Source organism: Eptatretus burgeri, chromosome 3 (assembly GCF_056783735.1).
Source record: "Eptatretus burgeri isolate ZD-2024b chromosome 3, Ebu_testis_v1, whole genome shotgun sequence".
Classification (NCBI taxonomy): Eukaryota; Metazoa; Chordata; class Myxini; order Myxiniformes; family Myxinidae; genus Eptatretus; species Eptatretus burgeri.
The window spans coordinates 125,222,935-125,247,892 of NC_140963.1; the positions used below are offsets into that span (position 1 = coordinate 125,222,935).

General features: G+C 42.8%; 1 protein-coding gene across 1 annotated transcript in view; it reads left to right on the top strand.

Annotated features, from left to right (window-relative positions):
- PAM (peptidylglycine alpha-amidating monooxygenase) overlaps positions 1 to 24,958 on the top strand; it is a 75,837-nt gene that overhangs the window by 19,862 nt on the left and 31,017 nt on the right. The window contains exons 9-12 of the mRNA XM_085875481.1: positions 4,617 to 4,882; positions 21,807 to 21,939; positions 22,047 to 22,157; positions 22,539 to 22,611. Coding sequence (XP_085731607.1) covers positions 4,617 to 4,882; positions 21,807 to 21,939; positions 22,047 to 22,157; positions 22,539 to 22,611 — 583 coding nt within the window. The remainder of the gene's footprint in view (positions 1 to 4,616; positions 4,883 to 21,806; positions 21,940 to 22,046; positions 22,158 to 22,538; positions 22,612 to 24,958) is intronic.

Below are 24,958 nucleotides of genomic sequence, written 5' to 3' on the forward strand. Positions count from 1 at the left end.
TTACCTTTCCTCCTTGTTGACTTATTTTCATTAGTCCTTCCTGTTTTTGTTTTTTTGGAAGAAGCACCAGTCAATGGTGAATGTTACTTTGTGATGTTACAGAATGACTCCTGTATTTATGCCTCCTCTTTGTTGACATTACTCATGTTGGGGTTGGCATCTCGGTGTGTGTGTGTGTGTGTGTGTGTGTGTGTGTGTGTGTGTGTGTGTGTGTGTGTGTGTGTGTGTGTGTGTGTGTGTGTGTGTGTGTGTGTGTGTGTGTGTGTGTGTGTGTGTGTGTGTGTGTGTGTGTGTGTGTGTGTGTGTGTGTGTGTGTGTGTGTGTGTGTGTGTGTGTGTGTCCTGGCCATTAGTTTTTTTACCATTTGAGAATTTGTCCTCAAATTTTCCACAAATCTTTATGATGAGAATATGGAGAAACCAAATGAATAGTTTGGTCAAAAGATAAAAGGTCAACTTCACATAAAATCCTCAATTTTCAACCAATTAACCTGAAATTTAAATGATTTGCATATTGGTTCACCAATGAAAAACTAGAAGCTGATTGTTTTTTTAGATGCAAAGGTCAAGTACCAAGGTTGCATAAAATCATAATTTTTTAAAAATATTTTTACCTCTGCCACCAAAGGTTGGAGGAGGTTATGTTTTCACCCCCCTATCTGTCTGTCTGTCTGTTTGTTTGCAGAATATCTCAAAAAGTTGTGGATGGATTTCGATGAAATTTTGTGGATAGATAGTGTGTGACAAGGACAAATTGATTAGATTTTGGTGAAGATTCGGATCTGGATACTAGAATTTTTTTTAAGTGATTCTTCACTATTGAGAGATAAGGCCAGAAACTATATATAGCACGATATCTCAAAAAAGTTGTGGACGGATTCGGACGAAATATATATATATATATATATATATATATATATATATATATATATATATATATATATATATATATATATATATATATATATATATATATATATATATATATATATATATATTGTGTTACTGATTTCAGAATCCGGTCTGATGAATGCATCCACACATCCAGGTCCTCAGACAGTTATTTCCTTAAATGCATGTTCAGATTATCCCCATCCCCATGTCTAATGGGATCTTAAATGTGATGCGTTGAGAAGGGTAAAGAATAGATACCCTTTCTTATGGGAAACTTTTTTCTTTATGACGTCACGTTTACACATTTCTTTCATGAGCTCTGAAGCCCGCCCTTATTTTTCCTCAGCAACGTTCTTTCGCGAGCAATGAAGCCCACCCTCATTTTTCCTCGGCAGCATTCTTTCGCAAGCTCCGACACCTGCCTTTTTTGAGAGCGTACGGGTCGTCATGGTAACCGTGTGCAAGTGGGGCGGGGTGAGCTTGGGACGGACACTGTGCCGGCTAGACGGCCCGCAGATTTAAAACGATTGGAGGTCTGTTCTGAGGCAAAAATAAAAGCGGAGGTGAGAGAAGTAAAAGAAAGCGGGGCAGAGAGAAAGCCAGAGAGGAAGAAGAGAAGCGAGCAATAAGCGGGTGTAAGCACGCAAAAGAGGAGAAGAAAGCGAGCATGTGGTGCGCGTGTGGGTGTCTGACCAGCGCCAACAATGAGACAATTCGTCCTTCCCAGTCTTTGGGCAAGCAAGCGTGTGGTGCGTGTGTGGGTGTGAGCAGCGCCGACAGTGAGTGAGGCACGGATCGGTCACCAACAAGTGAGGCACGGGTCAGTCACCAACGGACCATGTGGGTCACTGGACGTCACCATTTTCGTGAAGTCTGAGGAACTACCAGGGTCTAAACCCGCGACAGACGATCTCGGTGCCCTCCAGACGTCGACTGGCGTTCAAGGCTGTTTGCAAGAGGGTGCACGGCAAGGCTGGGTGCTGGCGACGTACGTGACACGCACGCACACATTTCAGGACGTTTTCACTTCACGGACGACTACTCTCTGGTGAGCGAGACGATTATTCTCGCCCCCCCCCCCCCTGAATAATCTGTTGGGTACCCATGCCTGTGTTTAGCTGTAAGTCAACCCCCGATAAGCATCTGCTCTTTGTCTCTTTCCTGGCATTTTGATTGATTTTGCTTTGAAATTTATTCTTTATTTACCTCAGAAAATAAAGATATTTTTATTTATTTATTTTATTATTAATAAATCATTTGTCAATTTCCAACCTGTCCGTGTTTGTCTTTTCCTTCCATTGGTCTAGCATTGTCTGAACCGAGATAGACTGGGAGGTAATTACCACAGATTTGACCAAAAATCGTCGGCACGCACCAGCGGTTAAAACGCTCGGCCGTCGTAATTAAAATCTAATCGAGATAACATTGGTGCTTTGCCGAGGACGCTCTCCCCGCTCAGGTAACCACGTGACCTCTAGTTACACGGAATAATTAGATGGTGGACACTGGAACTCGTGGTTGACTGGGTGGCATTCGTGGTTCTAAAACAACCCACCGTACCACAACGTTAATTGTGAGCGGTGACCTCAGGTCCGGCTCTACCGATGACAACCGGGGATTAATCCCCCTGAGTGACAAGCTGGTGTCTCGGTATCCATGTCCGCAACAATATATATGTTCTTCTCCATTAATCCCCCTGAGTGACGAGCTGGTGTCTCGGTACCTGTGGCCACAACTATATATATATATATATATATATCATGATATTTCAAAAATTTATTGTACCTGATATATTCCACTGGATCAGGCATTGCATGGCATACTTGTGTGCTCTGAGTGCCCTTCTAGTTTTTTTGCTGTTTTTGTCATGTTTAACATGTGGAAGAAGTCCGAATACAAAGCGGTTGTGTACAAGCTTTGCATTTTCAGATGCTTTCCAGTTTGTTTTTGTTTTGATCCTACAATGGAACCATTTCGCTTTCAGAAAAGTGTGTTTTAATACCCAGAACTCGCTATATCACTTTTGATGTGCAGAACAAGCATTAATACTTTGCAACAAGATTGATAATTAACTTCAGAATTCATAATTAAGCTTGCTCCAAAGCTTATTGTGTAATAACTGGAATGGCACTCGGTAGAGCGCATACCTCCACCAGGCTGAACAGTTTAGGTTTTTTTTTAATCCCACTGATGGGCTAGATCTGCATCTGGACATTAACCAAAATGCAATCAGCTTGTTTTTGTCACTTAACAAATTCATCCACCAAGTATTGTCATAACTCGTCCACAACTTTTTGAAATATCATGCTATTTATCGTTTTAGACCCCATCTCTCAATGGTGAGGAAACGCTTGAAAAATAAAAAAAAATCTCCTGCCTGGATCCAAATCCAGAGCTTCAACAAAATCTCATCAGTTAGTCCTTTTCACACACTCTAAATCTACCTCTCCACCAAGTTTTGTCAGAATCCATGCATAACTTTTTGAAATATCATGCTTTACTGAATATCGTTTTTAGCCCCATCTCTCAATGGTGAAGAATCACTTTTAAAATTCTGGTATTTTGATCCAGATATTCACCAGTCTCATCAATTAGCCCTTGTTACACACCCAACCTGTCCACTGAATTTTGTCCCTTACTTTTTGTGACATATCCTGCTCACAGACAAATAAACAGATCGTGGTGAAAACATAACCTCCGTCCACCTTCGGTGGCTGAGGTAAAGACACTACAGAGAAAATAATCCTTTGATCGAAATATATTTCTGTAAAAAAAAAAAAATATTTGATACAGTTTCTATAGTCTTGAGCAAAGTAGCTTCTTGAATTCACTTCTGGGAATAAAAGGTTCTTCGATGAGCTATAAGATGTAGTCATAACAACCATGTTGGTGTAAATGGGCATCATTTTGACGGTGTTTAACCACAGCTGTATTGAATCAGAGTGAGATGGCTTGCAGAATTTTTTTATTGCAATGATATCAAGTCCTTGTTGCAACCTCATGCTCCAGGCCCCCAAAGATCCCTTCAGCTACCAGAATAAAACGATTTACTGATCTTTATTTTTATTGACACTTTTTAATGTTATTGCTGCACAAATAAACATCCCCCCTCTTTTCCCAAAGTTACTTGCTGAGGGAGAACATTTAAGTCAGGTTGAAAAATTTTTGCATAATGTACAGGAAATGTCTTTCAAATTTTATTGCAAACAGATAGAACTGCTTTCATTTTGTTAAGGTATAGAGGGAAGAGGTAGATCAAAAGTATCTGCCATTTTTTGCACACGTGATAATTAGATGTCACTGATCGGTCAATCAACACTTCCAGTACTGATGTTACAGCATTTCTTGAAAATGTTTCAAATATTTGTGCTTTTTCCAATGGATGTTAAAACCCTCGTATTTCCCCAAGGAAATGCAATGGAGTGTGATGCTGCTGCTTTAACAGGAAGCTTTCCCTTGTCGTGAATACATATTGCCTATACTTCCTTTGCATTTATTGAGATAAAATAAAAATAAGTTGGTAATGGCCTATATCTCCTCGAATTGAAATTCTTTTATTTAGTCTGAAGACTTTTAGCTCAAGAGAATATCTTTGTTACTTTATCAGTGATACTGTGTGCAAATGATTTGTGACAGCAATGGACTGTACTTCCTAATTACAGATGAGATGTTTGGCCCCTTTTTATTTATTTATTTAATTTTTTAACTGCCATTTTCTTTCAGACCCACATCCAGCGATGAAATGTGCAACTTCTACATCATGTACTACACAGAAACCCGTAATGGTATCAACTTCCTGGATTGTTATCAGCCGGGTGATGAAACCCTTTTCCGCATGATCCCAGCTGAAGCTAACATTCCAGTGGCTACTGATCCCACCATGCTACACTACCATATGCATCATCATGCTGCCATGCCCGAGGGATCAACCAACCATCACCATTTTAATCCAATGTCCCAGCCTTCTGCTGATGCCAAAGAGGATGATGGTGAGTTAATGCTACTGGAGTGAATATTGTAATGTTTTGCATACCAGTCAAACTACACAGTTTGGTGTTCCTGAAGTTTTTTTTTTGTTTTTCTTTGGATGATGGTGCCACGAAGCTCAAAGGATTACTTCATTAATCATTTGAGTCAACCCCAGAATAATTGAGTAGATTCATTAGCACCTCAACCAAAGTGGGTGTTTCTATGATCTTGCACTTCTTTTTCCCTCTTCTGGAAGTAGCCAAATTCACTGAGTTTATATGAGAAAAATTAATCTACTCAGTAAAGTTGGCTACTTTAATACAGAAGAGAGAAAAATAAGTCAAAAGGAAAAAAAAAAGTATGAAGTTTATTTTCATTTTGCCAGGGTGGTTGAAATTTGATCTGGACTTTTGTTTTCAAAGACATGATGAATGTCGATTTAATCATTTCTGAGGGAATTTTTATTTATTCTGTTGGTAACCAATGCCATATACAGCTCTGGAAAAAAAAAAAAAAAGAGACCACTCCAAAAAATTTTTAAATCAGTATCGCTACATGTATGGCCAGAGCCATTACATTCCAGTGTCTGTTGAATTCCAACACAGGCACACCTCATTCTACTTAGTGAGGTACTGATTAGGTGATCACCTGAACCGAATCTTATTTAACAAGGAAAAGTATAAAAACCACTGCTGTGGTCATCACTATCCTCTTGCAATAGGACCAGCTGGATGGCAAAAACAGTACTAGTAGGACCTCAGAAGTAATTGGAATCAAAAAAATAACTATTGACCATGCCAAAAGAGTTGAAAAGAAAAGTTTTGAGTGAGGAAAAGATGGGTTCAATTCTGGCTTTACTGGCAGAGGGATACAGTGAGCGTCATGTTGCTTCCATCCTTAAAATTTCAAAGACGGTGGTTTATAAGAACAAGGTCAAGCAGCAGGCAGTGGGGACAACAAAGCAACAGAGTGGCAGAGGGCGAAAATGACTTTCCACTGACCAGGATGACCGCCAACTCATTCGAATGTCACTCAGCTACCATAGGATGACATCTAGTGCCCTACCAAAAGAATGGCAAACGGTAGCTGGGGTGAAGTGCACGGCGAGGTCGGTTCGAAGTGGGCTACTAGGGGTAGGGCTGAAGTCGTGCAAAGCGAGAAAGAAGCCCTTCATCAACAAGAAGCAAAGAAGAGCCAGGCTGAGGTTTGCAAAAGACCATAAGGATTGGACCGTTGATGACTGGAGTGAGGTCATCTTCTCTGATGAGTTCAATTTTCAGCTTTGCCCAACATCTGGTCATCTAATGGTAAGATGGAGACCTGGAGAGGCCTACAAGCCACAGTGTCTCGCACCCACTGTGAAATTTGGTGGAGGATCGATGATGATCTGGGGGTGCTTCATCAAGGCTGGAATCGGGCAGATTTGTCTTTGTGAAGGACTCATGAATCAAGCCACGTACAAGGTTGTCCTGGAAGAGCACTTGCTTCCTTCTACTCTGACAATGTTCCCCAATTCTGAGGATTGGTTTTTCCAGCAGAACAATGCTCCATGCCACAGAGCCAGGTCAATCAAGGTGTGGATGGAGGACCATCAGATCAAGACCCTGTCATGGCCAGCCCAATCTCCAGACCTGAACCCCATTGAAAACCTCTGGAATGTGATCAAGAGGAAGTGGGATGGTCACAAGCCATCAAACAAAGCCGAGCTGCTTGAATTTTTGCGCCAGGAGTGGCATAAAGTCACCCAACAGCAACGTGAAAGACTGGTGGAGAGCATGCCAAGATGCATGAAAGCTGTGATTGAAAATCAGGGTTATTCCACAAAATATTGATTTCTGAACTCTTGCTGAGTTAAAACATTACTTTTGTGTTCTTTAAAAATGAATATGAACTTGTTTGGTTTGTATTATTTGAGGTCTGAAAACACTGAATCTTTGTTGTTATTTTGACCAGTTGTCATTTTCTGCAAATAAATGACTATTTTTATTCGGAATTTGAGGAAAATGTTGTCAGTAGTTTATAGAATAAAACAAAAATGTTCATTTTACTCAAACACATACCTATAAATAGTAAAACTAGAAAAACTGATAATTTTGCAGTGGTCTCTTAATTTTTTTCCAGAGCTGTATGTGAGTGAAGAACTGCCTTTGAAGATGCATCATAGAGACTTTTCTCTCATCTATTACACTTCCCCTCTGTATTATGCTATTTTGACTTGGGGTGAGAAGGCCTGAAATCTGAATACTATATATAATACCCGTAAAACAAATGCATAAACTAATTTTGGTTTCAATCATTACTTTAATTTCAATTTTGCTCAGTTAAATTAGAATACAACCACAGAGGTTCTGTAATAATTTCGGTTTTCTTATCAAACACCAAGAAAAAGTCCAAAAAAACTAAGGATATTTGGTTTAAAAAAACAAATACATAAATTTCAATTAACATCAAAAATTAAAACTGTGAGAACTCTGCATTTCAAAAAGTTTCACACAACTAAATTCATAGTTAATTGAAAAATCATGAGCATATTTATAAAAAGGAAAACAAATTGAGCACATCAACAATAAAATGTAAATCGAAAAACGTAGAGAGCTGATAATTAAAAGTACAAAAGATAAAGCAAACAAAATTAAAAATGAACAATGAGTAAAATGATATTAAAAAAAAAAAGTTTAAATAACTTGAATATTAATATTCATCAAGTGGACTAGGAATGGAATGGAGGATTGTTTGTATCTTGATGTTCGTGTTTGCGGTATATCAATTTGTTTCGAGTTTCTCAAACTACATCTCGAAACCAATTATCGAATTTGAGGAATGACTATTGGAAATGAGTACAGATTTAGCAAAGTGCGTGATGAGTTTAATGCTACGATCAGCAAAGGAAGCAATAATAAAAGCATGGGAAACGTAAGGATTGGCAAGATGATTTGGGAAGGTTATCATTGGCAAAGCTCTTTTTTGGACTTGCTCATTATCAGCTACTTGTCATGTCGTGAGATCTGAACTCCATGGGGGTGCTGCAAATTCTAAGATGGGATGAATGTACATCATTTCGATTATTACTAAATCTCCAATTTTCACACCATTCTTCTTGAGCTTACACAAGATGTAAAATGTCTTGAAGTATTACTAAGCATGTGCTCAACATGTGAATTCCACTTCAGATTGTCTTGAAAAGTGACACCAATGAGCTTCATAAATGTAACAGTTACCAAGGAAACACCATTGATCACTCGTTCAAGAGGCACTGGTTTGCAAAAAAAGATACACATTTCTCTAGGCTTAACCATCATGTCATTGTCATTACATCCTTCACCGAGTAAGTCAACATGTGACTGCATGAAAAACGTCTCGGTTCTTTGCAATATTTTGACGCCACTGAGGTCATTGACGTATTTCTATCGTTGTATGCATGCAGTAGCGGCGTCATTGACCATTATGAGGAAGATTATCAGCCCAAGTGTTGGCCTGCGGTGCTCCACAGTGGAGTTGAAGTGAGTCGGAAGTGGCTCCATTGTCCCAAACGGTCTGAGATCGCTGTGGCGGGAAGCTACAAACCATGGGCAGAATTGCGTGGTTCACTCCAAGTTGAATCATCTTTTCAAATGGAGTTAATATGATCAAATGCATTACAAAAATTCGACATCACAGAAATTTGCATAGTAGCTCGGTTTATCAAGGTCCTTGTGTTGACTGACAATCTAACATCCTTACGAAATAGTGATTCATGGAACATCCTTTCAGATTACAAAATTGTTGGGGATCAATCACATCTGTAATATCCTTCACCACCCAGTCAACCAAAAAGCCCTCAGAGACACGATCAAGCACATGTGTAATATATATTGGTGAAGCTGATCATATTTCGTGACTGTGGTGGTTTTAGGAGCCGGGCAAAAAAAAATGTATTTTTTCTGGGGAAGCATCCAGAAGATGCATGGCATACATTTTTAAAGTTCAGTTAAAGGCTCAGAAAATTAAAAGGCACGTTCCTTCAGAAGTCTCAAGGTTAAGTGAAGGAGTCACAGCTTTGGATATGTTCAAACGAAGTAGATTTTCATTAACCTGATGGTGCTACATAAGTGGGGGAGGTGATATTACTGGCAGATAGGGTGTCAATAAAGACAAGTTTAAGGGAGGAAGAGTGGAACAAATTTGTGCAACATAGAAATTAAGTTCAATTGCAATTTCAATCATTGCCTTGTCGGTATCGGGGAAGCGTCCAGTTCGCTAATGCAGTCCAGTTATATTTCAAATTTGTTGATGCCACTTCGCTGGTTGATTGCTTCAATGGTCAATCTCACGATTACAAAAAGTTAATCCTTGCAAATTTAATTTCACGTTGAAGCTCATTTCATCGACGTATGCAAGTATCAGAACCTTGTCTGAGTGCCATGTTACGATCTAGCCCTCGGGTAGAGGACTCGGGGTACTGTCTATTGTTCCGGAGGTCTTAATCGACGTGCTTGAGAGACCAATACATACCCCGTGTGCGATCGCGCTGTATCAGCAGTCAGATGTGACCGAGCAACATTAACATCCTAATGCTGATGCCAATTAACACACCCCACTCTTCAACACACAGTATCGTATGAAAATCCAATAATGCAATGCAAAATTCAAAACAAGAGGAACAAATGCAAATGTTTTACTCAGAATAAAGAAACACAGGGTATACCACAAAGCAATGAATAAGCCATGTTACAAAAAATGAAAAGGATATAATAAAATATATGCAGTGATAATAATTAAGAAAATAAAGGACAGACAGGCACCAAGACAGACAATTCCACGGCCCACCAGGTGGCCCTAGCTAATCCCAAGGGAGGGTGGGGGGGGACAGGAAGCAAAATAACAAAATAATATTTGCCAGGATTTCAAGAAAATATTTGGTAAAGGAGAAAAGTGGGGGGGGGGGGGGAAGAAGAATTAAGGCCTATTTGAGTTGACGTTCCAAGGGCCTCACCCCAGCCACAGGCCACAAGGCTGACACTTCACCACTACCCTTCCCTCCCTCTGGAAGGGTTCTCGAACTTTGCCAACGAACAAACCGGAGCAATTCCTGCAAAACGTTGAAGCCACACATTGCTTCAGGTCGGTTCAGGTGACACTCAGGAAGAGGAAATGCTTCTGCTCCCCCTCCAAACAACGTGCACCAGTGTGGCTCTCCTCTGCCTCAATGTCTTCAACAAAGACGGTGCCTCCAACAGGCGGCCCTCGGAGGGATCATTCCAATCCTCAACGAGGTCTTGCAGGCCAGCTCTCTCGTCAAACGCCAGACCGTGCATCCTGCATTCATTCCCGCCTTTTTCTCTCCCCCTCTCACCAGCCTTTACGCCTGCTGTGACAGCTCTCACTTCTTCTTCTTCACCACTTCTGTGTTTTTTACTCTATTTTCTTTTCTTGAAAATACACACAGTACTACCGCATGAGATAATGTGGAGGCCTCAAAAAGAAAGTAGAAAGATAAGGGGAAGGAAGGTCCTGCAGCAGAAGGATCTAAAACAAAGGAAGAAAGAAACCTATCTTGAGAACCACAGCAACCTCTGCAAAACCAATGCAATACCCCCACCCCCCCCCCCCCCCCGTGAACGTAACACTGCCCCCATCCTGTTTCTTTTTTTGAGCCGTTCCGGCTCTGCCATATAATCTAACTTTAGACAAAGGCCGGTCACCGATCAAGAGCTCGTTTTGTGTATTTTTTTTCCCCTCATCTCAGCTGAGTATCCAGGCTTGATGTCAATTTATGCTGCTGAGATACCTATGGCTCTGAGCAGTGGAATTTCGATTTTGAGTGATATATTTCTCTTGGCCCAAATACTTTTTCCTTTTCACAATTTTCCAGTGGTGATGGCTTGTCTGGTAATTACTTCATTACCCCACACATGCAAAGTGAAAGGTGTGGTTGAGCAATTGGTTTAGGTCCGTCTGTTCGTCTGTCTGTCTGCATACAGCAGTTTATGATCAAGGAACAATTTGATTTCAATTGAATGTTATATTTTGAACACCAATCGGAAAACAAACCTGCAATTTTAACGTACTTGTCTGGCAGTCAAATAAAATTGATAATCATTCCAAACAGGAAACGTACTGTTTTTATGGACGTCATAAAGGATGCAAACAACAGGCACGAATAACTAGCGTAACATGTTAGCTTGGTGTGGTGTAATCGACACTGTGGCAACGGCTGTAAAACGGCGGTAAATTCCGGATTTCACTTATTTATATGACTTTTACAATCTTTAGCTTCTTTACACTTTTTCAAAACCGCTCCGCTTAGCAGTACTTGGACATGTTAAATAAGGGTGGTGTATTAGATTGCTTCAATAGCGCTCGACTTCCAGAATTATATTTTTTAAATCATCTTTAAAATAATTTTATTTAAATTTTAGCATGAACTTGAACACTGTGCTAGGTAATGTGTTCGATGAACTCTCTAGTTGTTGGATGTTCCATTGTCTGTTCTGTTTTCTCCTAAATATTTGAAATCATTTCTGCTTTTCAGCTCAGTCTCTCCACTAATATATAGATGTCAGGTGTAGAAATGTCTTTCTTTATTTTACGCATGCTTCATGAATAGACTTTGTAAAAACATTTTTCCTTGTTGATATTTTTTGGCCTCACAGAGTTTATCGAGTGCAGCTTTATTTCTTGCAGATATGACGCCTTTCATAAATAAGTACATCGTGAAAATAGTGAAAAACTGGATAGTTAATCGAGAGGAAAATAAATACAAGGGTGTTGTGTTAATTATGGGTATTCATCAGAATGAGGTTGGAGGAAATGGATATTGACATGGAAATTCACAAAAAGAAAGGATAGTGCTTCTCTTCTGTCGTCAATTGAGGCTTCATCGTGACTTGTGCAAATGTATGGTTCTATAATGCAATAAAAATACAATATTTGGTTTAATTACATGCAGAGTCGTTTTGAAACAGAATACATAGCTTATATCATGCAGTATTTTCCAATTTGTCATTCTTGGATATTCACTGGCACTGATTTGTGACGATAATCGGGAATTTCCAACTACTCCTTGTACTGCGTTTGGCCGAGTCAAAAGTAAACTTTTTTTTTTTTGTTTTGGTAAACTTTTGAGTCGGCTTTCGGGTGTGATGGCAACCAGATTTGGCATTAATCCAGGCATCCGTGAAGAGACTGCTACTACATTTTGCAACTCAACCGACTCGTTTATTAAGTCATGGCTGGGGCTATAAATGAGACAATTATTGTTTTTTTCCATTCCAATTGTAATGTTGATCAAAGATGAGACTGAATAATAAATTCCAACAAAGTAATGTTTTTGAAATGCAATTACACCTACGACATATCATCTTGATAACTAAACAATTATCTTTGGATCTTAAGGTTCGATTTTCTTTTTATTCAAACAGGATTTGTTGAAATGTAATTTAAACACTTGATTTGCATGATCACTTAATTTTCACCAGTCATGAAGCTTATTTGTTTGGGACTGTATAAATTAGCTACCTCCAGTTCTGCAGTAACAATTGAGAAAACTGGTTACTCGCATCATAAATTAATGTCTTGGCTGTTACTGAGTGGTTTGGAGGTCACTTTGGTAATATGCCATGTGTCTTGACATGTTAATTACCCTGTGCACGTGAAGTGACAAGTGGGGTTTAGCAGTTGGTTCACTTTGTCTGTCTCTCTGTCTTCAGACGTTAGTTTATGATTAAGGAACTACTTTATTACGATTTAATTATATATTTTGAACACTGTAGAACATGAATCAGAGCACGAACCTGCAGTTTCGTCACAATATTGTGACTTGCAGAAGAAGTACATTGGCTCTGAATTTGGCAAATTCCATGGAATCTCGTCCCGATCGTGCATGCTTAGGGAGGAGTGAGGTAATCGATTTAGTCTGTTTGTCTGTCTGGCAGTCAAACAAAATTGAAAATCATTCCAAACCGGAAACTTACTATTTTTAGGGGTGTCAAAAAGGACACAAACAGGCATCAATAATGAATTTAACATGTTATATGAGGTGGTGTAAAAGATGCTGCATCAATGGCGGTAAACTTCCGAAAAAAACGTTTTGTTTTCTCCAACCTTTAAAACTTGTATTTTATTTCAATTGAATTATATTTTTGAATATTGTAGAACACAAATTGCCGCGGCACTGTCAAAAATCTTCAGCTTTGCAGTACTTGGACAAAATATTACGCCATTTTATGTCAACTCAACCAATCAAATTTTCCGCTCGCTCTCTCTCAGCGTTGGGGAATCTCGAGATTCAGCCAAAATGGTGGCTTGTAGGAAATTTAGATCGTGCTTGGAGACGCAATAAGCAAGAGTTTAAAAGACCCTTTCTATTCCCTTTTTTTTCTCAATACTATGCAGCGTAGAGTGTTCTGTGAACTCTATAGTTTATCCCATGATTGATAAGTTTAACAAGCTGATACACCTTTCAAACATATGTGATGGTGCAGTGTGGGATTTCATAGGACAAGAGGGCTATAGAGCAAGCAACAACAATCCTGTGGTGAATGGAAGAAATGAAGACAGCACCATTCCCATGATAGTTGGGCTGGAATCGCTGCACCCCAGAATGCCGTGATATCAAACAGCCTGGCAAATGCTTTGAGAATAGTTTACTCTTGACTCGGCCAAACGCAGTAAAAGGAGTAATTGGAAGTAAATGTAGATGTCGTAAGCATAATTTTAATGCTTTGTAAATTTTGCCTACAAAGTTTCGTTTTTTTGCAATGCCGGCATTGCAAATTTCTGCATGACTCAGAAATATTACTGTAATAGGGCTGAATTTTGCAGTTCTCAATATGTGACATTCCATGAGAAGACAGTTAATTTACTCCTTTATTTGATTCCTGATAAAATCACACTTATCTAAATTACTGTTATGTTACAGTGGCAACAACAAGCGCCACATCTACGCCATTCTTTGGATGGGGACGTAAAATCTACGCCGTTCTTTGGATGGAAATGTAAAATCTACGCCGTTCTTTGGATGGAAATGTAAAATATATGCCGTTCTTTGGATGGAGACGTAAAATCTACACCGTTCTTTGAATGGAAATGTAAAATCTACGCCGTTCTTTGGATGCAAATGTAAAATCTACGCCGTTCTTTGGATGGAGACGTAAATCCATCCGCATTTAAATAGCTTATGTTCCATTCAAGAATTGTGTATGACCACTCCGAACCAGTATTTAGGCCAAATTATCTGGTTGGCATGTATTGTTTGCATCGAAGAAGCAGCTGTGTGCCAGGTTAGTGGGTGTGACACACTAGTGATTGATTCGACTGTCTTTCTGTGTCAAAACTTCCTTGTAGTATCTTTTCAAATTTTTCTTTTTCATTTCTTCTTTATCACAATGTTGATCGTCTGAACTCGACTCTGGTACTTAGAGTGCTGTGAAGTGTGGTGGTGCCATCTCTGACTTATTTCCAGTTGTTACTGGAGTTCGTCAGGGATGTGTACTGGCCCCCACACTTTTCAGCACTTGTATGGACTGGATTTTAGGGAGGATGTCGGAGAGATCAGGTTGCGGTGCATCGTTTGGGAATGTCAAGATCTCGGACCTTGATTTTTGCTGATGATGCAGTCATCTTTGCGGAGACTTTAGACATCCTTTTGGGGGCCCTTGAGGTGCTGAATGAGGAGTCGGAGCCGCTGGGATTACGGGTTTCTTGGGTCAAAACTAAGATCCAGGCTTTCGGTGACATCTTGGATGCTGCTGTCCTGTCTGTGTCTGTTTGTGGTGAGGATGTTGAGGTCGTGGAGAGATTCACTTACCTTGGCAGTGATATTCATGTCTCTGCTGGCTGCGAGTGAGAGGTCAATAGACATCTGAGTCGGGCCTGGGGAGTCATGGATTCACTGGATCATGGGGGTGTGGCGCTGCCGGTACCTGTGCGGCAGGACGAAAGTCCGAGTCTTCAGGTCCTTGGTACTTCCAGTCTTGCTCTATGGATGCGAGACTTGGACTTTGACCAAGGATCTGAGACGGAGACTTAATTCCTTTGGTACCAGGTCTCTTCGGAGAATCCTTGGCTATCGCTGGTCGGATTTTGTGTCCAACGAGCGGTTGCTGAGAGAGACTCGGATGAGATTTGTTACCTGCATAGTCCGTGAGCGTCAGTTGCGGCTGTATGGACGTGTGGCTCGTTTTCCTGACGCTGATCCTGCTCACCAGATTCTCTCAGCGAGGGAGTCTCATGAGTGGAGGAGGCCAGTGGGCCGACCACGTGCCTCGTGGTTGCAGCAGGTTGACCATCATCTCAAGGAGATGGGGATGGGCCTGGCATCTGCCTGGGGGATGGCCAGACGGAGGCCCCTGGAGTACCGGCGGAAAGTGGACGCAGCGACGCGCTGTTCTGGCACATGCTCCCATACCTGACCTGACAATGTTGGCCTCAAGTTTCCACTCTTTTTACTGTTGGCTTAAGGGAATTGCCTTTAATGAGGGAGTTTCACTGATTAAATTGTAACCTTTTTCTCACTTTTTATCTGTTTGGCCTATAATGCCCCCTGGCGAAACCGGGAGGGGACTAATAACGGTCTTTAAATTGATCAATGGGGTACACCACTACTTGCATCCTCCGAGCCTGATATCCTCATGTTCACAGCCACTTTCTGCTTCCTTTCTCGAAGCCAATTTCCAATCCATGTGGCGATTCTACCAACTACTCCACAAGCCTGCATCTTACCCAACAGCATTCTATGTGGTTCCTTAACAACTGCTTTTTGAAAGTCGAGATAAACTACAGCCACTTTGTTAATTGAACCACCCTGCCTCGTTCACCCAGTCGGAATATACCACAGCCACTAATGATGAATCACCCTGCCTCGTTGTAAAGCCTGGTGTTGGCTTAGCGGCGGCTCAGGTGGCTGGCTTGGGATCTTAGGGTCCTGAGTTTGAGTCCCGTTGGCCGCTGAATGAACACCAGGAGGGGTTGATTCAGCCTGTCATCCTCCTGAGATCAGCAAAATGAGTACCAGTGTATTGGTAGAGGGGAACAGTATCAGCGGCACAGCCGTGCCTCAACAAAATGATAGCTACCTGGCAGCCAAGTTGCCATAAGCAAGCAAGAAGAAGACCCTGCCTCATTCACCCCGTCAGAAACTGCCTCATTGAACTTCAATAAATTTGTTAAACGTGACCATCCCTTAGTAAATCCGAGCTGACTACTTTTAATTAGTTTAAAATTGTTCAATTGGTTCCCCATCCGTTCCTCAGTTAACATCTCCATTACCTTCCTTACACTTGAAGTCAACCGAACAAGTCTATAGTTCCCTAGTTTTAGCTGAAGTTTCACTCAAAAGTTCACACATGATATCCAATCGCAATGTTACTCATTGTCTAAGAATATGTTGATGAACAAAACCATACCCACAGCATAAGTTTGGGTGTGATGTAACATTGTACTGGAGTTTGACATAATTAACATTCTGATGCGATTTCAAAGGGCTATAACATTACACCATACATCACAACTGCCACAATGGGGAAATTTATCCTCACGACGATAATTAAAATGTTTGTCTTGCATGTATTTCAAGGATTTATGTTCCGATACTGCTAACGGTGTCGGAACATAAATTGTGCGTTAATGGTCAAATAATTTTCGGAGAAAAAAAAAAACAAGAGAAAGGGCAAAATAACACTCATCTCTCATCCAACTTGGGGTGAGGAAGGAGTTTCAAGAAAGAAGCAACAAACTTTTGGAAGAGATTTAGTGATGTTTGAGGAGCAAATGGGTTTATAAACTCAACAGCTCTGTTTTTCGTTGATTAATATTTGACTCTGAGCAAGGATAAATGTGAAATCCCCTTGTGTCGTGCAAAAAAAATATAAGATGTCTCATGAATACAGAAATTATCGAAATTGGTTTAAGTTTTTGTTGTGCAGAAAACTTTTCGGACATGAGAGTAAAAAGAATAGGCATTAAAGCAATTTTATTGAGCCAGACAGGTGAACCTTATTCTGAAAGAAACCGATCATGTGACGAATGGATGGACTCAACCGGATTTGCAACCTGGAAGCGCCCTTGACCTTGACTTGCGGGATCCCAGATTTATTCCATTTGGCCCAGTCAAAAGTAGACTTTTAAAGCATTTGCCATTCTTTGATACTTCAATCCCAAATGTCACAGCATTGTTGTTGTTGTTGCTGTTGTTGATCTGTGTGTCCTCCATCACTTGGCCTTTGCAGTTAATATCAGCAAGGTGCACGGTGATTCTCGCACCATTCCATCACGTAACTAGAGATTTCATTGAACACCTTCAGAGCACGTTTCCGTGAATGAAGTGCCATTGTTTCTGATTCTCGATATTCCCCAACGCAGAGAGCATGAGCGGAAAAATTTGATTGGTCAAGATGGTGTAACCATCCTCTTCTTCATTTGTATGCAGCACAAGGCTGCGGGGTAGCATCATTGGCTGAGGGCATGGCTGTGCTGCTGATGTTATGCCCTCTGCAGGTTCGGGCAGGAATTTGGAATTTGGCCATGGTACCAGCGATAGCTTGCCTACTCATCACGAAGGACACCGTGGGATCTTTAACATCGACCAACTAATGCTGGAAGATAGGACCGTCCGTTTATCGTGCATCCAAGGGATGGCACGTGCATTGATAAATCACCCTGCCTTTTGAAACACCAGACTGACAGTTTATAGCTGTCGGGATTCAAGCCTACGTTAAACAGCTTGGAGGTGAACGTGTGTGCCTCCAAGCCACCCTGTTCTGTCTGCCTGGTGTGACCGTATGAGGGCACAATATTGTTACGGCTGTGGAAATTCGCATTACACCATAAGGGGCCCTCAGGTGAGATATCTCCATAGTTACATGTGTAGTTAGCCCAAACCCGTTGTATAGAGAGATTTTTATGTGATCCATCCGGGCTGCGACGCTTTGAGTTAGTCGTTTTTCTTTTTCTATCTTTTATTTCAAACAAACAGCATCTCAACAGCCACGCCATCCCCATCACAGCGCCAACCACACCACAACCACACCACCTCCACCATCTATGCTACCACATCTTCGCCACTACGTCCGCTTTCGAACGGCAAACAAAGGTGCCAAGGAGGGAACTGCGAGGATGCGCGGGTTTCCCCGCCGGTTTCTCCCTCCTGATCTTCCCCGCGCTTTGGAGTGGAGGAGGGGCGATGCAGGTCAAAGGTCAGAGGTCATGTAAGGGAGGGGTCTCATTTTGGGGGAATAATTCTCTGGCCCAGAGCCAAAAACTGCCTCCCACGCCCCCCGCATGGGGCGGGGTGGAGGGAGAGCATGAGGGAACGCCCTTTTCGGGAACCCTCTCGAAGGAAGGTGGAGCCGAGAACGGGGCGGGGTGAAGGGCAGAGCCCCGCGCTATAAAAGAAGGACACGGGCGGGGCGCTCGGGCGCCTCTTCCTCTTCGGCGTCTTCCTCTTCCGCCTCTTCCTCTTCCGCCTCTTCCTCTTCATCTTCTTTTCGTCTTGGCTGGTGGTCTGGTCTGGTCTTCAGTTGGTCGAGTTGGTACAAGAGTCTGGTTCTCGAGGGAAGAGGTCCTGTGTCCACGGCTTGGCGAGCGACCCTGTCACGAAGGCATGGACGGGAGATGTGGCAGCGCCCGTTGTGAGGTGGACCTGCGCGTCCGGACGGGGAGTGCCGGAGAGGGTTCGCCGGCCGCGAGAGAGGTCGGGGCCAGGCACGACCACGCTGACGGTCGTGGGAGAGGGACTCACCAGCCATAAAAGGGAAGTCGCGACTTCTTTCTTTCTTTCTTTTCCTTCCTTTGCTTTTTGTATAAATGTGTGTGTTAGCACCGTCTGTGAAGTAGAACTGCGTAAGTGTTGCCATATGTCGGTCGTAGTCGGTTGTAGCTCTGCATTTGCTTTTGTTGCATGACTGTTTTAACTGTTATATGTGCATTTTTTACTGTATGGCTGTGTATACGTGTGTGTGTGTGTATGTGTGTGTGTGTGTGTGTGTGTGTGTGTGTGTATAAAATGCTTGCTTGTTGAACTGTTCCCGCTCTGCTTCGTCTCTTTTCCTTTTTTTATTGACCCTCCATCTTGCATCACGTAAGGGGTTCGTAGTGGGTGCAACATCCCGATAATTAATCGGAACCGTCAAGGCCGACGATAACACCGCTCGGTTATCACTGTAGCACGGAACGGACCGCTTAAGCGGTTCGTGTCCGGAGTCGGCCTGTGGCGTGGTACGATCGCCCGGTCGACCATTCGCGCAGGTACTGAGGTAGATCAAATTTGGCGAGCAACCCTATCCTGCGCGGGTGGGCAATTGGCACGATCGTGGTGAGGTTAAACCCCCAACCGTGACTAGCTCCCGGCGTTGTTCCGAGAGGGTCACGACAGAATTGTCCGTCCGGTGGGCGACGTTCCGCGATTCGAGTTACGTGGCCGTTCGCACTCCGGCGAGCGCGAATTCGCAACAATATTTTGTCCAAGTACTGCTCAACTGAAGGTTTGTTGGAAGTAGCAACAAGGGGTCTGATGAGTTCAGCCTGAACATCAGTTTGAGGCAGGGAAGCATTCTCAGCCCACTCATGTTTATCTGGGGAGGATGTTGAGTCTCACGTGGGGTATTCTGGGGAGGATGTTGAATGTGTAAGATCTGGCTGTTACGTTGGAGATTGGATGGGCGATGTGGAAGTACTGGGGGAGTGGAAGGAGGCATTTGGGAAACATTGGCTGAAGATGAGTCTGGAGAAGACCGAAGTGATGTGGGTTGTGTAGCAGAGAAAATAAATGAACATCAGGTTGGAGGGGAAAGAGATCAGGCGGTGAAATGGGTTTGCGTATCTGAACAGACAACCAACGGGGGTTGGTAAGTCCGAGGCCGAGGTGCAGAGTTGGATTTGGGTGGGTGTGAATGCATGGAGGAGGCTGGAGTGAGTAATGGCAGACAGAAAGATAGCAAGAAAATTGAGAGTGAAGGTTCTGATGTCGTGTAATGCTGGCCTACCTTAGCGGTATGGAGATGGTGGCACTGACAGAGAGACAACAGAGGCTGCAGGTTTGTGTGAATAACTGGATCAGAAGTATTGTGGGAGTGGAGTGTGGATAGAAGGAGGATGGATGAACTGAGGGAGGAGATGATGTCCAGATTAGCCTGGTGGTGAGATTGGTGAAATGTCAGTTGAGATGGGATAGGTTGAGGGAGAAAGGTAGGATGTAAAGAGGTGGGACCGCATTTGAGATAGGAAGATTGTGTGAGTAGGGATATCCATAAGATCGGGGTGGTTGAAGAGTGGAGAGAGTTGGCTGAGGACAGAGGGCTATGGAGGAGTATCGTCGTCAAGACAGGGCAGAAGCTTGGTGCTATTGGTCCTCACTCCTTACAAAGGGAAGAGGAGGAGAAGAAGAAGAAGAAACAAGGGACTGACAGGATGGCCTCGAGGTACGCACATTCACCTCTAAGCTGTCTGACGTGGATTTGAATCCCAACCGAGCTATAAACTGTCATAGTGTTTCAAGGGCAGGGTGGTGTGTGTGTGTGTGTGTGTGTGTGTGTGTGTGTGTGTGTGTGTGTGTGTGTGTGTGTGTGTGTGTGTGTGTGTGTGTGTGTGTGTGTGTGTGTGTGTGTGTGTGTGTGTGTGTGTGTGTGTGTGTGTGTCGTTCCTTGAATGTATGTTAATGTATCCCGTCTGCCAGAATTCGTTGATGGACTTTAAATATCCCATGGTGTCATCACCATGAACAAATTCCAATTTCCTGCCTGAACTTGCAGAGTGCATCGCATCAGCAGCACTGCTGCACCCTCAGCCAATGGTTCTACCCCGCAGCCTTGTGCTGTATACAACGTGTAAACGGGGCGATTTGTGTTCTCCAGTGTTCAAGTGTATAATTTAATCGAAATATCATATAAGTTTAAAAGGCTGCATAAAACAAACCATTTCTTCAGAAGTGTACTGCAGTTGATGCACCGTTTTTCCACCACCTTATAAAAGACGTTTAATCAGTTATGCCTATTGTTTGTGTCCTTCATGACATCCCTGAAACTGTCACTTTCCTGTTTGGAATTATTTTAAAATTTTGTTTGATTGCCAGACAGGCATCCAGATTGAAGCAATCGCTTTACCGCGCTGTGCACACGTGCTCTCGGGATGGGACTGCGTACAATCCCAGGCAAGAATGCTCCAGTTAGAACTTTAGTATATGAGAGTAGTACTCGTATACTACAGTTGGTAACAAGTACTATTACAGTAGTCTACAGAGAATTACTACAGGAAGGGAATGCTATTTTTGTCTGGGATTTGCCAAGTTCAGAGCCAAAGTACTGCAAAACTGCAGGCTTCAGTTTCGATTCATGCTCTGCAGAGCTCAAAATGGAAAAATCAATTGAAATAAAGTTGTTCCTCGATCATAAACTGACACCTGTCGACAAATAGAGTGAACCAATTTCTTAATCCGGCTTTGCGCTGCATACCTGGGGTGAAAATACAGGTTGTACCTCACCATGCAGCAACTTCCATCAGGGGATCATCAAGACAAGGTTAATGTATTTTTTCTATTAGTATTATTACTTTTTTGCCAGAAATACTGCACCCCATCTGTATTAATTACGGTGTTTCAAAATCTTTTATTTTTCGTGCATATGGTTTTTGCAACAACTTTCGAAGAGGCACAAGAGATTAAATTTTTGCAATCAAGCAGCAGCAGATTCCTCGAACTGTTTTATTTGCTGATTTTAGGTGTCAGAAACTGAAGAGGAATGATTTTTTAAAAAACATTATAAATTGATGTTATCTGGAATACAAATGTAGCACAAAAGTAAACCTCAAATTGGTTTAAATGGTCAGGTGAACCCAATATCGTACCTCCTAGACAGCTGTGTTCAAAGATATGGAGCTCAGGTTACACAGCAGTTCAAAGGATAAACCTTCTGAGCAGGTTGTCGTGACAATTGTGTCATGTTCATTCAAGCCTTATGTGCCCATCATCTGCAGGTATCAAGCTGCAGCAAGTAAAATGGTGGCGTCCAAAAGTTGAAAACTTCGGACAGGTTTCTGCCGTTGCAGTGGACTCTGATGGACTGGTGTACTTCCTTCACCGTGGTGATAAGGAATGGGGTAACGAGAGGTGAGTGGCAGCAATTACTCGTTGTGTACTGTAATTGTGCTGCAACCATTGTATTTGTCTCGCCCTCCTTTGATTGCTGTGTATATGATAAATTATCACCACCACAGGCTCTTTGGAGATGATCAGGTTTTCTTGCATCAGGAACCGATCACTACCGACCCCATTATTGCTTTGGAGCCAAACACGGGACAGAAGATTTGGTCAGGTGGGGAAAATAGGTGAGATGGTGTTCTTGGCGCTTCTGTTTTTTTGGACAAACTTTTTTTTTCATGCAGAGATGCAATTGAATATTTAAGGACACGTTGAAGGCATGCATTTTTAATGTCACATGCATGACATTTTCTTCTTCTTTGACGATGTTCCCATTGTGCCATTTTAATAGTAATCTCAGACTCAGAGAGGAGCTTGTACACAAATCACATGCAGGACAAGGAGGACATTAGGAGACTTCAGTGTATGCAAATTAATTATGAGGATCTTGAGAGAAAATTAATGAATCGGCAATTAATTTGGAAATTGAACCTGGGATATTTCGGAATCGTGAGTTGTGTGCCCAAAATGGACCACTGAAATGGGCCAATCCCTTATTTCTGTTGCAGGTTTTATCTTCCACATGGGCTCACCATTGACCAGAAAGACAACATCTGGGTAACAGACATTGCCTTACATCAGGTATGTTTCCTTTGACTGCATCTTAATATATATATATATGTATATATATATATATATATATATATATATGTATATATGTATATATATATATGTATATATATGTATATATATATATATATATGTATATATATGTATATATGTATATATGTATATATATATATATATATGTATGTATATATATATATGTATATATGTATGTATATATGTATATATGTATATATGTATATATATATATATATATATATATATATATATATATATATATATATATTGTTGCGGTTTTCGCGCCCGCCGGCGTGCTGACGGCCACGTAACTCGAATCGCGGCACGTCGCCCACCGGACGGACAATCCAGTCGTGACCCTCTCGGACTAACGCCGGGAACCAGTCACGGGTGGACCTTTCGGTCTCACCGCGATCGAGCCAATCAGCCCCCGCGTGGGATAGGGTTGCTCGCCAAATTCGAACTACCTAAGTACCCACGCGGAGGGTAGACCGGGCGATCGCACCTCGCCGCAGGTCGACTTCGGACACGGGCCACTTAAGCGACCCGTTCCGTACTATCAGAATAACCGAGCGGTGTTATCGTCGACCTCGACGGTTCGATTAATTATCGGGCGTACTCAGCCCACTACCAACCCTTTACGTGAAGCAAGATGGGGATTCAATGGGGGAAAAGACGAAGCGAAGCGGGAGACAGTTCAACAATAAAGCACATTTATTCGCGACGAACGGAAAGCACACAAATACAATTCCACCAAATGCACACAAAAAAAGAAAACACAATTCCATTTACACAAAAAGCAAACATAAAAGTGAAAACACAGTGCAGAGCTAATTCCGACTACCGAGCACACGGCAACACTTATACAATTCTACTTCACAGACGGCGCCGACAACACATACCCAAAACCAAGGAAAAGAAATACCCTCAAGAATGAGGTAGGCCTGGGGCCGAGACCTGGTCGGGCCTACCCGTCTGGTGATGAGACGCGGAGCGGCGATGGCCCCGCAACCCGCGGGCCTCGTGGACAGTGCCTGGCAGGGGGTGGGAACGGGGCCCCCTTGGTCGCACTATCTCAGCGCGGGGGGAACAGGAGGGGGTTGCTGATGCTCGGGGTATAGAGGATCTTTATTATCTGCGACGAGCGTCTCCACCTCGGCCAGGTCGCGCTGCCGGCCTCCCTCGGGCGCGCAGCTCCTTGCACGACGCGAGCACCCTTCGTCCGACTCGCCGCCTCTCCACAGCTCGTCCCCTCCGTTCCGACTCTCCTTCGCCTCGTTCCGACCTTTACGACTCCCTTCTTCCTCGTTCCGACTTCTTACTCCTCCTTTCTTCCTCGTTCCGACTTCTTACTCCCCTTTTACTGACGAACACCGTCCTTTTATCCCCCCGTAACTTCGCCTTTGACCCCCTCCCTTTGACCTTTCAACTCGCTCCCCATTGGCCCGACAAAAAGTGGGCGTGAAGGCTTTTTGATCCACAAATTTGCATATATCGATCGCCCTGGGGGCGGGGCCAATTCGCCCCTCGCTCACCGATTGGACGGCAAAAAGTGGGCGTGTGTCGTTTTGGATCCGTTTTTGAAGCAGAAAATCCGTGATTTTGTACACGCTGTTCAACGTGCGCCCTACACGAGTCCAGCATCGGTGCCCATGAGTGGCGCGAGATGACGGTGATGCGATGGTGGCGAGTTGTGACGGTAAAGGTCGTGGCGGTTGTGGTGAAGCGGTGGTTGTGGTTGGTGGTTGATGTTGTGGTTGTGATGGTGGCGATTGGTCCAAAATAAAGATAGTAAAAGAAAAACGGCTATCCTGAAGAGTCGCAGCACGTATAAATGACATGTATTCCCACTAGACAACGGGTTTGGGCCTAACTACACATGCACTTACCGAGATACCTCACCTAAGGGACCTGAATGGTGGTTTGCGAATCTGGTAACCACAACACTACCCCCTTCCCTTTTTACAGACTCGTCCCGAGTCGTCAAATTTTCGTGTGCCATCATGTGTAGTTTTCCCCTAGTACACTTTACCTCCGGATCCCTGAGTGCGACATTCATGGTATTCGTGTCCCCAAAATAAATAACCTGACGGCTGCGTAACTATCTAAACAAACTCACTCATACGGACGACTTAAATAAAATTGCCGGCGCTAAGACATACATGCCGGGGGCGCACTCATATTTACAGTACATCTTAACCTTAACTTACAAATTTTACACTAAACCATGGCCCAGGATCATTGACTCTGCAAAAAGAAAGCAGTTAGCAGGGAGCCAGGCTGCCCGCATGCAGTCTCTGGCTCAAACAATGCAGGTGACAGGGAACGTGGCTGGCTGCTCACA